Source organism: Dermochelys coriacea, chromosome 3 (assembly GCF_009764565.3).
Source record: "Dermochelys coriacea isolate rDerCor1 chromosome 3, rDerCor1.pri.v4, whole genome shotgun sequence".
NCBI lineage: Eukaryota > Metazoa > Chordata > Testudines > Dermochelyidae > Dermochelys > Dermochelys coriacea.
Window position 1 is genome coordinate 197,376,949 of NC_050070.1, and position 13,925 is coordinate 197,390,873.

The 13,925-nt window shown below is 40.8% G+C and overlaps 1 protein-coding gene across 5 annotated transcripts in view; it reads left to right on the forward strand.

Moving 5' to 3' along the window:
- Positions 1 to 13,925, forward strand: part of KIF16B (kinesin family member 16B) — a 285,774-nt gene that overhangs the window by 66,221 nt on the left and 205,628 nt on the right. For all 5 annotated transcript variants that reach the window (XM_038396918.2, XM_038396915.2, XM_043512060.1 and 2 more), the window contains exon 12: positions 5,117 to 5,176. In XM_038396918.2, the coding sequence (XP_038252846.1) occupies positions 5,117 to 5,176 (60 nt within the window). The remainder of the gene's footprint in view (positions 1 to 5,116; positions 5,177 to 13,925) is intronic.

Consider the following 13,925-nt stretch of genomic DNA (forward strand, 5'->3'; position numbering starts at 1 on the left):
TTAACTGACTCGTATTTGAATAATGGAAAATCTTGTTCCCTGGGCAAATCTTCTTTTCTCTTCTTCTCTGTGTGTATTAAAACTTTTTGAGAAAGGTAATAATAGACTATAATATGGAGAGTCAGAAAAAGAATGCAATGCCCACAGAAAAATGCAAATTAAATTCTGGTGTAGTGTTGGCTAATTCATGTTTCTGGTTTCTAAACTTGCCATACTGTGTTCTAAGAATCTGGGGCAAGTTTTCAGGAAGTAATGTTGGTCTGCCTTCCGATCTGGTATAACCATATGCAAATGGTTATTTAGATACCTAATGAGCTATTTTAACGTGCAGCAGTGATAATTGAACGTATGAGTCTAGACGTAATGGACCTATATCTTTCATATCTGAGAATGTAACCCTCTTAGTAAAGGATTAAGATCTGCTTCATGCTGATCATATTTAGACAATAGCAGACTGTACAAAAAGAGGTAGCATTAAGCAGATTTGTGAAGGGGAGAGTATTTAGAACCTTTAAGGTAGGGTTGCCAGGTGTCTGGTTTTTGACAGGAACACCCAGTCGAAAAGGGACCCTGCTGGCTCTGGTCAGCACTGCTGACTGGGATGTTAAAAGTCCAGTTGGCCACTTGCAGTGAGGCAGGCAGGGTACCTGCCTAGCTCTGTGTGACTCCTGGGAAGCTGCCAGCATCTCCCTCTGGCTCCTAAGTATAGGAGCAGCCACGCTGCCCCCACCTTGAACCTTGGCTCTGCAGCTCCCATTGGCCAGGAACCACAGGCAAATGAGAGCTGCGGGGGCGGTGTCTACAGACAGGGCCAGCATGTGGAGCTGCCTGGCTGTGCCTCTGCCTATGAGCCAGACGGAAATGCCAGCAGCTGCCCAGGAGGTGCCTGAAGTAAGCACCTGCACCCCGAACCTGGTCCTGCACCCCAATCCCCCACCCCAGCCCTGAGCCCCCTCCTGCCCTATGAACCTCTCTGCCCCAGCCCAGAGCCCACACCCACTGCCAGAGCCCTCACCCCCCCCACACCCCGACCTTCTGCCCCAGCCCAGAGCCCCCTCCCACACCCTGAACCCCTCATTTCTGGCTCATACCCCTTCACGTGCCCCCAACCCCCTGCCCCAGTCTGGAGCCTTATTCCACACTCGGAACCCCTTGGCCCAGCCCGGAGCCCCCTCCTCACCGCAAACCCTCATCGTCAGCCCCACCACAGAGCCTTCACCCTCTCTCGCACCCCCAACCCCCTGCCCCAGCCTAGTGAAAATGAGCGAGTGACTGAGGGTGGGGGAGAGCAAGCGACGGAGGAAGGGGGGAATGGAGTGAGCAGGGGCGAGGCCTCGGTGAAGGGGTGAATAGGGGCGTGATGTCAGGGAAGAGGCAGGGAAAAGGTGTTGAGTTTTCTGCAAATAGAAAGTTGCAACCCTACTTTAAGATCAAATGTGGATGTATGGTCTTCTAAAAACATTGGGCCAGTTCCTCTGCTGGTGTAAACTGCTATAATTCCATTGAAGCTGCCTGAGGATTTGGCTCATTATAATTACTCAGTCTGCTAAAATTTTGTGGAGTTAGTGTATATTCTTTAGGAAACACATTTTTGACTCAACTAATTGATACTATACGTTATCTCTTTACATTATTATTATGACTCTTGATCATAATACTAATTTTTTAGGGCAAGTTGATGTCATCTGAAAAATTACATTTACATTTTTGTTTAAAAAACATGAAACTACAAATTATCTAGGTTTCTCTCTTTTTAAACTCAAGCTCTTCCAATGGGTTAAGCTAAATTTGATACCAGCATAGACAAAATACTAGATTCACTGGTGTAAAACCAAGGAGAATAAGGTCTCTTGTAAGCCATGTTTCTGCCTGGAGCACATTATAATAGTTATTCTATACTAAAAAACTAGCTTTCTGTATTGTGTTCAGTACCTGTGGCAGAACGTGAATAATAGTAGTTTGAACTTTAAGTTACAACAATGCTTTTCCTCCTTGAAATATTTGTTTAAAAATACCGATTAATATTAATTTAATCTGAATCACAGTTGAATAAATACACATAGCGTTCCCTGAGTATTGTTGTTATGAACGTTTGGGTGGGTGGTAGAAACTGCTAAATGTAGGTATTAATTGGACTATATTTTTCATGTCTGATAATAATATTCATTGCTTGTCCTATTCAGAAGTGTTGTCCTCACTGTGTGGGATGTTTGAGTATGTTTTATTGTCCACTGTCAACCTCATTAATACGTTATGTGATTGCTACTTAAGATAATTACCACAAGCATAATTACTGAATTACTGCAAATTCTTCACACATATTACAAAGGGTAAAGCTGTTCTATAATTGAATGGCTGCAATAGTGAATTTGATTCTACAGATCTAAAGACTTTGTTACCATATTTAAATTGACTAGTTCACAATAGTTCTCTTGAATGAATTAATTGCTGTGTTACAGGAACTATTTTAAACAACTCATGTGCATTAAAAATTCTCCAGAAATGGTGAAGGTAGAGGTGATGAGCTCAGGATTCCCTTATTTTTTTTCTTTAAAAAACAAAAGAAAATAATTGACAAGACTAATATTCTGATTGTCAGCATTCTGGACCTAGGTGGCACAGTGGAGAGAAGTATTATCTTTTCCTCTCTGAGTTTAAATCCTAGGTTACAAGTGAAAATGAGCTACTCATTTCATTTATAATTTCAATTTATTCCCTGGTGGACAGTTGACCATATTGTATAACTACCACACAGTGCATCTTAATTTGTAGCCTGTCCACAAATAAAGCCGACTGTGAAACTGAAGGATATGCTTGCAAGTCAAGATTGAGGTAATTTGGGCAGAGCTGTGAAGGGAAGCATTACTATTTGTCCTTCCAAGTACATGATCAATTTACATATAAATCTTAAAGGAGACAGAAGCAGTCTTGAGTTTAAGCATTTCGCCACTTGAAAGTAGATTCAGGTAGTAAAAGACGTATAAACTTAATTCCAGGGTAAAAAAATCAAGAGAAGTAATTATCAAATATTGCTTGGAAATAAAAGACAGTGTCCGAGGACAGTGAACAATTTATACTAACTACATCCTTGTATGCATTATGTCAGCTATTTAGGGAGCCTGGGATAAGTGCTTTTTATGTATATAAATCAAAGAAATATAACCTTCATCAGTGATTTCAGTTTTGAAATTTAATTTGTATCATGGGGAATAAGGTAACATGACAGGCTTGTCATTGTACAGCTATGCAGAGTTACATACGTCTAAGATTTCTTGAGCCATAATCTGACGTATATTTATAATAGTGCATTCTAGGATACTCTTATTATTAAGAATTTTAATTTTTTTAATTTAAATATATAAACACTTCAAATAAAAAGATTTATACTCTTTAGTTTTTGTTCCTTGATTTTACATAGTCTTAAAGTGAATATAAATCCCATGCATTGGAGAGTGGAAACATAAAAATACAGTAAAAGCTGTAAAAAGAACAGGAGTACTTGTCGCACCTTAGAGACTAACAAATTTATTAGAGCATAAGCTTTCGTGAGCTACAGCTCACTTCTAATAAATTTGTTAGTCTCTAAGGTGCCACAAGTACTCCTTTTCTTTTTGTGAATACAGACTAACACGGCTGCTACTCTGAAACCAGTAAAAGCTGTGTTATCTGGCACTTTACCACTCAGAAAGCTCTATAAACTGGCATTTCTGATCTTCATTGAAAGTCCAATTTATAGTCTGGCTAGCGCAGGGCTGGCAGGCTCCCTATGTGGCTCCGCATGGCTCCCCGGAAGCGACAACATGCCCCTGCTGCTCCTAGGCAGAGGAATGGTCATGAGGGGTTCAAAGTGTGGGAGAGGGTATGGGGTGCAGGCTCTGGGAGGGAGTTTGGCTGCAGGAGGGGGCTTAGGGTTGGGGGTTGGGGCACCGGAAGGGTTTCGGAGTGCTGGATCTGGACAGTGCTTACCTCGGCGGCTCCCTGCTAACAGTGACATGTCCCCGCTGCTCCTAGGTGAGGATGTGGCTAGGTGGCTCTGTGTGCTGCCCTGCCCTGTGCGTTGGCTCCGCAGTTCCCATTGGCCAGGAACCATGGCCAATGGGAGCTGTGGGGGTGGTGCCTGTGGGCGGAGGCAGCAAGCAGAGCTGCCTAGCCGCTCGTCCACCTGGGAGCATCAGGGACATGTCGCTGCTTGTGGGGACCTGCCGGAGGTGAGCGCCACCCGGATTTGGCACCCCGCAGCCCTCCTGCGCCCCAGACCCTTGCCCCAAGCCCCCTCCTGCAGCCAAACTCCCTCCCAGAGTTCCCATCCCCTCCTGTGCCCCAGCCCCCAGACATGAGCCCCCTCTCACACCCAAACTCCCTCCCTCTTAGTTAACCGGAATTTTTCCGGCACACCCCCCCACCCCGTTCCCCCAACATGCCAGATAAGAGAGCTTTTACTGTACCACAAAAACATTTCCGTAATTATTAGCTTTTGTAAACCTTTTTGGACAACATATGGCCTGAATCGTGACTACTCTTATCTTACCGTGCATAATCACAGTGCCAGTTGATTCTAAAATTATTCCAGTTCATTGTAAAATTTGGCTATAACCTTTAACTCATTCTGTGGTTGTAGATTTCATAGGATTGACTAAGCACTGCATGTAATAAATCCTTTTATTTGTTCTGAAAGACCTGCCATTATTTTTAAATGACCATCCCTTTACATCCTTGTTCTTATGAAACATTACAAATAGGAGTTTTCACTACGTCCTTCGTAATCTTAAATATCTTTTCCTTTCTAAAAAGATAAAAATTGGAGTTACGATAGCCCATTTTTTTTGTCGTCTTGCCGTATATTTGGCAAATAATTATTACAAACAAATGCATAAGTAGCACAGGCTTTATTTTGGTGGGGAAAGTTTGTGGCCACTGTAACAGATTTTGGTGAAATTGAATTATTATCCCAATATTAGAAGTGGAATCAGTTGCAGGGAGTAACAAACTTGGCAAATATTTGGCATTTTAAGTTGTTCTCTGAAATTCTGTGCCAAGCCCTTTGTGAGACTAAGTGTGATATTTTAAACGAGACTAATTTTAATATAGGATATTATCTTTTTGTTTTATTTCATAGGTACAAGAGCTGACCAAAGAGTGGACAAACAAGTGGAATGAAACCCAAAATATTCTAAAAGTAAGGATCAGTTAAATGCACCATCTTCTCATTTGACATTTTAAGTAAACTTGTAGAAATGCCTTTAAAATAGGGTACCGGAGTTAATCGTTGTATTCTATTTTTAAATGTTGTGTTACCAAAAAAAAGTGTGTGTGTGTGTGTGTGTGTGTGTGTGTGAACCTCAGTCTGATTTGACTATTTTGAAAATAGCTTTTTGAGTAAAAGCTCATGAATTTTTATATTTTCAAATAAAATTTAATAGGTCTACAGCACAACCTGTTCAATTTTTTTTACTGATGCTGGTTCATTTCCATCTTGGACTCTGCCAAAAGGGAGATCTGTTTTGAATATTTCAAACATTTAATCTGCTTTTACTGAGCTCTGTGAAAACAAATCGGAAAAGAAACCGCCTTCTGCTTTTCTCTATCCTTTGTGTGGTGACCTCCCATGGCAGTCGGTGGCACAATTACTATATATATTATGTTAGTGGATACTGAGACAGGTTTTGGAATTTCTGAGTGGCTAAGTTTAGGTTCCAGATTTGCTTTTTAGCTTTATTTCGGTACTAATGTAGTAGTGTTTTTAGCAGCAATTGTTGAAAGATTTCCTTCCAATCTATGCTACCATTATATCCAATCTTAGACTATCCAAGCTTAATTAAATACTTGTTCAGATTTTTTTATTCTCCCCCTTATGTCTGCTGCTGCCAGCTTGTGTAAAGACTGGCCATCTAGATTTATATGAAAACATTAGGGGGAAAGTGGTACAATTATTTGACTGCATGCCCACTAAGAAAAAGCACATCTGTTCCCCTCACTCTTTTATTCTAAAATATCTTATAAAATTGGAAGAGACTTTCAATGGGACTTGTGCTTCTGAATCTCTTAGGTGCTTTTGAAAACACTATCCAGAATAGGTGTTCTCTGTGTAAACTTTTGTTACAAATTCTGTTTATAATCTGAATTGCCAAACCTTAATCTAAATCTCTTGCCTCATTATACCTACATAGGTTTTCTAGTGCTAGTTGATTATTGATGAGTGACACTTTGAGCTGCTATTTTTAACAGACTAATTTTCTGATGTTACCAGTCCAAAGTGTAAGAATCTCTTGTCTCTCTCTCCACTTGATCTCTCATACAATACACCATAGCATTTCTTGCCAAACACCTTTAGATGATCGATTTAAATTAAATCTTAAAATTTCAGTCTAGTACTTGTTTAGTCCTACCTATATACATATGCTGAATGCACAGTTGCTGATGAGTTCTGAAAATAACACAAGCAAACAATTGAAGAGGAGATCCCAGAATTCTATTTTATGACCCTGATGTGAGCCATTTTTTTTTCTTACTGATTTTGCTATGCATCACTCTTTGATTCCTTAGCTTCAGTATTTCATAATTCATCCCTGGGCCTTTTACTTGTTACCTGACTTGCAAATAACTTACTGTATCCATGCTTCAGAATAAAACACAGGTAATTTGGAGTGCAGCACAGAACTGGAAACTGCCTGGCAGATGCTATGACAAAATGGACTAATTTTGTTTAATGTCTGTCTGGAAATTGAGCTGGGACTTCATATTTTCATATTCCTCAGATTTTTGATCCAGTTTTTCCACTGTTAGGTTTTTCCGTGGTATCCTACACAGAGCTCTGTGTAAGATCGAAAGTTTGTCCCTCTCACCAACCCAACCTTGGTCCCATACAAGATGTTACATCACCCACCTTGTCTCTTTAATTTGACTAGAGGCAATCATCAAAATACTCCTGTCCCTGGAAAAATGGAAATCTATAAAAAGATTTGCTGGTTTATCTGCTGTGTTTTACACCACCTTAATAAAGAAATTGATTTTCTGTAATATTAATATTAAAGATATTCACATATATTGGGGGAAAATGAATTTGAAATTTGTTTTTAAAAATTATGGGCCAAAATAAAAGAACAAATTAGAACACCTCACATATGGGCTTTAGAACCTTCACTGGCTCCCCACCTAATCGCAGATCCAATTCTAAGTTCTGATCCTAATCTACAAAACCCTGGGTAGGCTGGGACCTGGGAATAGTAGAGAGAGTTTTTCCCACCAACAATCCATACATACATACATACAGCTGCATTCATTGAAGGTTAAAAAGCTATTGAATGGAATGTTGATAGTAAAAGGTCCTAAGTACAGAATTCACGATCAAAAGAGGTTAGAATGGGCCCAAATTTTACAATATTTGGTGCATGTTACAGAACCCTATCTCTTCTCAGGCCTTCCCCATTATACCAGAGCTGAATTTTCAGGTATTCCTCCAAAGCTTTTCTCTATCTTCTATAGTACAGTGATTCTCAAACTGTGGTTTACTGAGCATTCCAGGTAATCTTTGGAGTTGATTTTTGTCACAAAAGTGAAGCATTTGTCTGTTGTCAAGCAGAAATGGTTCCTGCTCTGTAGAAGTAGCTTTGGACCCTTCTGGACATCCAGTTCCCAAAGGTTCTTTTTGAGGGTGCACAAAACTGAATACTCCTTTATATTTTCAGCTGCTTATTGTATGCCTTTATTACCTGTCCTTTTGATGTAAATTCAGACTTGATCAGCTTTGCCAAAGAAACATAATTGGAGGGCTTGCAAATATATAAGACAGCAGAATTAACCTAGCATAGTGACCTAGGAAAGTTAATAGTAGGAAATGCGTGCAAAGACCAGTATTGATACTAATACAATGTGCAATCCTACACCTAGGAAGGGGAAATAAACATCACAGATCCAAAATATGGAGACAACCCACAGCCACACCCATTCCATTGAAGAAGCTTATTTCCATCCTGTCTTTAAAGGTTTCCCAAAATCATATTGTTAGGATTTGGGGTACTGAGAAGGGAATATTCCACTAGAAGTTTATCTATAGGGGTAGTTCAAAATGTATATGGGAATTGAAGCTGGTGTAGAGTTCAGTGGCCTGCTTGCAAAGTGGTGTTTGTCATGAGCTTTATGCACTTGTTTTCTGGTTCCTGGATTGAAATTTTTTTCTGGCTGTTGTTGATTATTGTTGATAGTCTCAGTGCAGCCCTGCAAGTGTCCCCTCACCTTAGTTTCCTTCTTCAAATAAACTTAGAACTGCTTTTGGAGTATATAAATAGGGTTTTTTATGGGGTTAATTTATTATCAACAGTCCCACTACCATAAACCAGAATCTCCCCAACACAGTCCAAATAGTACATTCATCGCAACAATCCAGCACCAAGTATGGCTTTGGCATCTCCCACAGTTCCCCAGCTGAGCCCCTTTAGCAGGGGTATTTCTCTGCCCTGTGTCCTTCTCAAGTAGAGCTCTAGCTTTTGCCTAGAGACATCAGAGGGCACACTCCCTCTATCATTCCCCAGTCTTCAGCCCTCTCCACCCTCTGGCTTCAGCTCTCTGGCTTAGAAAGCCAGCAGACCTCTCCCTCTGCTGCTCTTAGCTGTCAGACCCAGGCTCTCTGGCCTGGGGAAGTTTGTGGGTGACCCCCTGACTGCTTTCTGCTTTCATCAGCCTGATCTGGCTCCACTGCTCAACCAGGGAACTCCCTCATTCTGGAGCATCCCTTCCCTGAAGCTCCCAGCCCATATCTGCTCTTCCTCTGAGGTTTCTTTACTCTCATGACTGGACTGTCTTTCTTCTCTTAATTCTCTAAACTTTCCCTCTAAGCTCCTTCTCAGGGCTCTGGACTTCTATTTATAACTGCCAGAGGCAGCTCCACCTTCCTGTTACACCAAAGTAGGAGCACCTGCGTTTCACATGATTCTTGCACCCTTTTGCTGTATTTATATCTGAACCTCCCCACACCTCCCATCTAGCATCTAGGAGCCCTAGTCATGGATCAGGTCCCCATTATGCTAGGTGCTGTACAAACAACAAAACAGTCCATGCCACAAAGATCTTGCAATTATAAGACAAGAGACAATAGATGGAGACAGACCCCTTTTATATCATTGTCCTATCTTTGGCCCCAACCTTGCAGTGGAAGGGCCCAGCTGACTTTTGTGGGGCCCAGAGGTTTGTCTGCACAGAGTTCATTAAAAGACATGGTCCTATCTCCTGACTTCTCATGTAATTATCTCAGTCAGTTTAGTAGCCTTTTCTCCTGAGCTTGCACTGTTGTTTAAGGACATAGCCATATTTTCATCAATAATACTAATTCTGCCTTAGTCCTTTACCACATGTTGTGCAAGGAAGATATTGAGCACCTATGTCTATACAGTCTTGTTCTCCCTTGTGCCCTTGGGTTGTATTCTAGCCTAAAATCCCTTATTTTCCTTTAAAATCCGCATTCTTTTTCAGGACTGGGTGGGAGATGTGTTCCATTTTTTTCTTGTCCATGCTCCAAACATCTATCAGTCTTTAAGTATTTATGCCTCACTCTCATCCTTCAAAGTTCGTGCAGCAACTTTCTTTCCACTAAGGAATGGATAAAGCTCAACTTAGAAACAATTAAATCCATTCCTAAATCAGACTGCTTGGCAGTTGCAGACTCATGCAGACACTCCCTTGACTTGTTAAGATATGGAATATAAGCACTGGAGATTTGCCTCTAGATAACTCTCAGCCCCAACCAATCAGGGTATTTGAATGATCAAGAGGCCAAAACTACTTTGGTTTTTTTCATTGAATACTGACTATTGTTGGCAGGCTATTAATTTTCAGAATCACTTCCTTTCCCCTCTTGTTTATTTGCTAATATTTCCATAATAAACCCTTGCATGACTACCTTACGCTGATCCACCCGAACTGTATTATATTAATAGCAATAACTGTGGTAGTAATAGAAGCACAAGCAGGAATAAAGCACAGACTTAAAGCTGTTCCCTCTTCTCTCTCAACTTTTTTTTTTTTAGTTGCTCAGTTAAAATGCACCCCTTCAACAAATATCTTGTCTGCTTACAAAGAGTCTTTGCCTCCATTTAGACCAATAATTAGTGGTCTACTTAGCAGACTTCTAATAGACAAGTTGTTCAAACTAATTAGGCTCTTGAAACCACAAGCCATAAAGCTAGCAATATATCTCCCATTGCCAGCTGTTGATGGCAACTCATGATTACAACGCTTATTTCGTGTTTGAATTACAATAATTGTGACGTGCACAGTGGGTGTCTTCAGCAAACAAAACTATTTTTAGCACAACTTGTGCTAGCGTGCTAGAACCCTAATGCACAATGGGCTTAATAATCAGAGTCCACTAATACACACTTTTTTAAACCTACATAATTATTATATAATCACAAAATAAGACCTTAATTTTGATGATTAATGTAATTTCTCATTCATTTTACTAGTTCATTAATCAGTTTTCACAGAGTATTTACGACACTTATTGTAAAAAGAAAAGCAGTACTTGTGGCACCTTAGAGACTAACAAATTGATTAGAGCATAAGCTTTCGTGAGCTACAGCTCACTTCATCGGATGCATTTGGTGGAAAAAAACGGAGAGATATATATACACACACAGAGAACATGAAACAATGGGTTTATCATACACACTGTAAGGAGAGTGATCACGTAAGATAAGCCATCACCAGCAGCGGGGGGGGGGGGGGGAAAGGAGGAAAACCTTTCATGGTGACAAGCGAGGTAGGCTAATTCCAGCAGTTAACAAGAATATTAGAGGAACGGTGGGGGGTGGGGTGGGGGGAGAAATAACATGGGGAAATAGTTTTACTTTGTGTAATGACTCATCCATTCCCAGTCTCTATTCAAGCCTAAGTTAATTGTATCCAGTTTGCAAATTAATTCCAATTCAGCAGTCTCTCGTTGGAGTCTGTTTTTGAAGCTTTTTTGTTGAAGGATAGCCACTCTTAGGTCTGTAATCGAGTGACCAGAGAGATTGAAGTGTTCTCTGACTGGTTTTTGAATGTTATAATTCTTGACGTCTGATTTGTGTCCATTCATTCTTTCACGTAGAGACTGTCCAGTTTGGCCAATGTACATGGCAACCACACACCACACAACAGAACCACTAACCCAGGAACCTATCCTTGCAACAAAGCCCGTTGCCAACTCTGCCCACATATCTATTCAGGGGATACCATCATAGGGCCTAATCACCTCAGCCACACTATCAGAGGCTCGTTCACCTGCGCATCTACCAATGTGATATATGCCATCATGTGCCAGCAATGCCCCTCTGCCCCTCTGCCAACTATTTCCCCATGTTATTTCTCCCACCCCACCCCACCCCCCACTCTTCCTCTGATATTCTTGTTAACTGCTGGAATTAGCCTATCTCGCTTGTCACCATGAAAGGTTTTCCTCCTTCCCCCCCCTGCTGCTGGTGATGGCTTATCTTAAGTGATCACTCTCCTTACAGTGTGTATGATAAACCCATTGTTTCATGTTCTCTGTGTGTGTATATAAATCTCTCCTCTGTTTTTTCCACCAAATGCATCCGATGAAGTGAGCTGTAGCTCACGAAAGCTTATGCTCTAATAAATTTGTTAGTCTCTAAGGTGCCACAAGTACTGCTTTTCTTTTTGCGAATACAGCCTAACAGGGCTGCTACTCTGAAACACTTATTGTGTAGCCCTGATCCTACAAACACTTACAGAGGCATAATTTTGTGAGAAACTTCACTTCAGTGGGACATGTGTTTAAGTGTTTGCAGGATCCAGGTGCTAAGTTGTAAATGTTTAGGAGTTGAATGAGCAATGGGCATAATGATAGAGAACAGGGCCAGCCCTAGACCAAATGGCACTGCAAGTGAAGAGAATCTTCGGCGTCCCCCCTTCCATTTGTTAAATTTTTGAATACTTTATTTTTTTATTGCATTTGTAGCCCATTTCATGACTTTGATGCGCGATTAGCATGCATGATTTATCCCTGTCATATAAGACAATAAATTTGCTAGGATCCGTATATATTCATGCCATATATAAGCAAATAACAAAATTTGTTTCTGCTAAGCTTATAGAAACTTTTTAATTTTAAGAATTACTGAAATGTAGTAACATGAAGAAATGGAACTGTGCACCAATATTGGGTGGACAAGTATTAAATAGCATTACAGTAGGTGCCAACCTCAGAATTTTAACCCTAGTTCCAAAGGTTGCTTTTCTTGCCTTTGTCCTTGTGAACTGAAGCACTGTCAAGAGAGATCCAAAGACTGGCCAATGGCATTTTCAAGTGATAAAATAGTAAGCGATGTCAGTCTCTCTTTGGCCATCATCGATCCAAGGTATGTTTTGATGAGCCTGCGCTTCAAAAAGCTGTGCTCACCATTTGTGACTGTGACTGGCAGCATGAGCAGAATCTTCAAAGCTATCCACATATTAGGAAAAGTGTCCTTCAGCTTTATATCATGAATGAATTGGAGAACTTGCAATGCAGAGTGCTTCCTGTGTGGCAAAATGTGACAGATATTGTCCAGCTCAACATAGAGGTCTTTATCACTGGGGTCCAAACTTTCCCCATGTGTCAGCATCCAGTGAAGATCCATGCAAATGTTCAAATATTTTCCTGTCCAGCTTACTAAGGTCATACAGAATTCCCCTGGGTCTTTTTGTAGTGTTTCATTTGTCCAAACCTTTCTTTGATGGACACTTGAGCAGTGTCAATGAGTGAGCAAAGAAACTCCCTCTTGAATTTTTCTTCAGAGCTTTCCATTGCCTCATCTCTGTCCTTGTAACCAAACTGTCTCTCCTTCTGAGTTTCCTTGAAGATAGGCTCACGTCCTAAGTTTTCTGCCATTTCTTTAGCAGCAGCGATGGCATCTTGAAGTCCTTTGTGTCTGTAGGTCACAACGAAATCAAGGCAGCTTCTTATCAAAGTAGAAGCTGTTGCAGTGTCTATCAACTGAGTTTGTAATGCCTTGTTTACAGTGTTTACTTGGAACAGAGAATATCATGCCAAACCACAGTTGAGACTAGGAATTTGAAGTCAGTGATTTGGTTTGCCAGGCTTTGCGCCTCGTGTCAGATTCTGGCCTCAGCTTTACTCGACTATGCCAGTTATATCAGGGAGTGATAAACCTCAGTCACTTGGTATCTCACTGGCCTTATGCTGTCAATGCAGCTCTCCCAGTGAGTGTCACTTAGCGATTTCACAGTTAGATTTGTAAAATTGTCCATGAGGATCTTCCACCTGATAGTTCATGCGGAAAACAGGATATATATCCTTTGCAGTGCTGTGAAGAGAGATACTGAATCTAAAGAAGATGATGCAGCATATGATACAACCAGGCTGAGGGAATGGCAGCCACAAGGCATGAAGAAAGCTCTTGGATTCAGCACAAGGATCCTTGTGTGGATGCCACTGCTTTTTCCCTTCATGTTTAGGCCATTGTTGTAGCCTTGAAGTGGCAGTCCAGAAGCTTTTATGAATGTTTTGAATGAGAATAAAATAAACAGTTCTGCTAGCCTTTTCCAGTAGAGGCATCCAGAGACCGGAAACAGATAGTGTTTCTTTATTTGGATATAGCCATCCTTGTTGCCTTCAAATCTCACTGTAAATGACATCTTTTCCCTGTGACTAATGTTGGGAGTGCAGTCCATTATTACAGCGCAGTACTTTGCTTTGGCAAGCTGTATCAATATGTTATCAAGCACCTTCCTTGCTGTAAGGTGAATCAATTCATTTTGAATTGTTTTGCTGTAGTAATGATCCATAGGTTCTTTACAAACTACTTGAAGTAGGTTCTCATGCATGACATCGTTGTATTTCCCAAGGAGCTCTACCACACCATGGTAATTACCTTTCTGTTCAGTGAACAACTTATCCGAGGAGCCCTGGAAAGCCAAATTATTCTTTG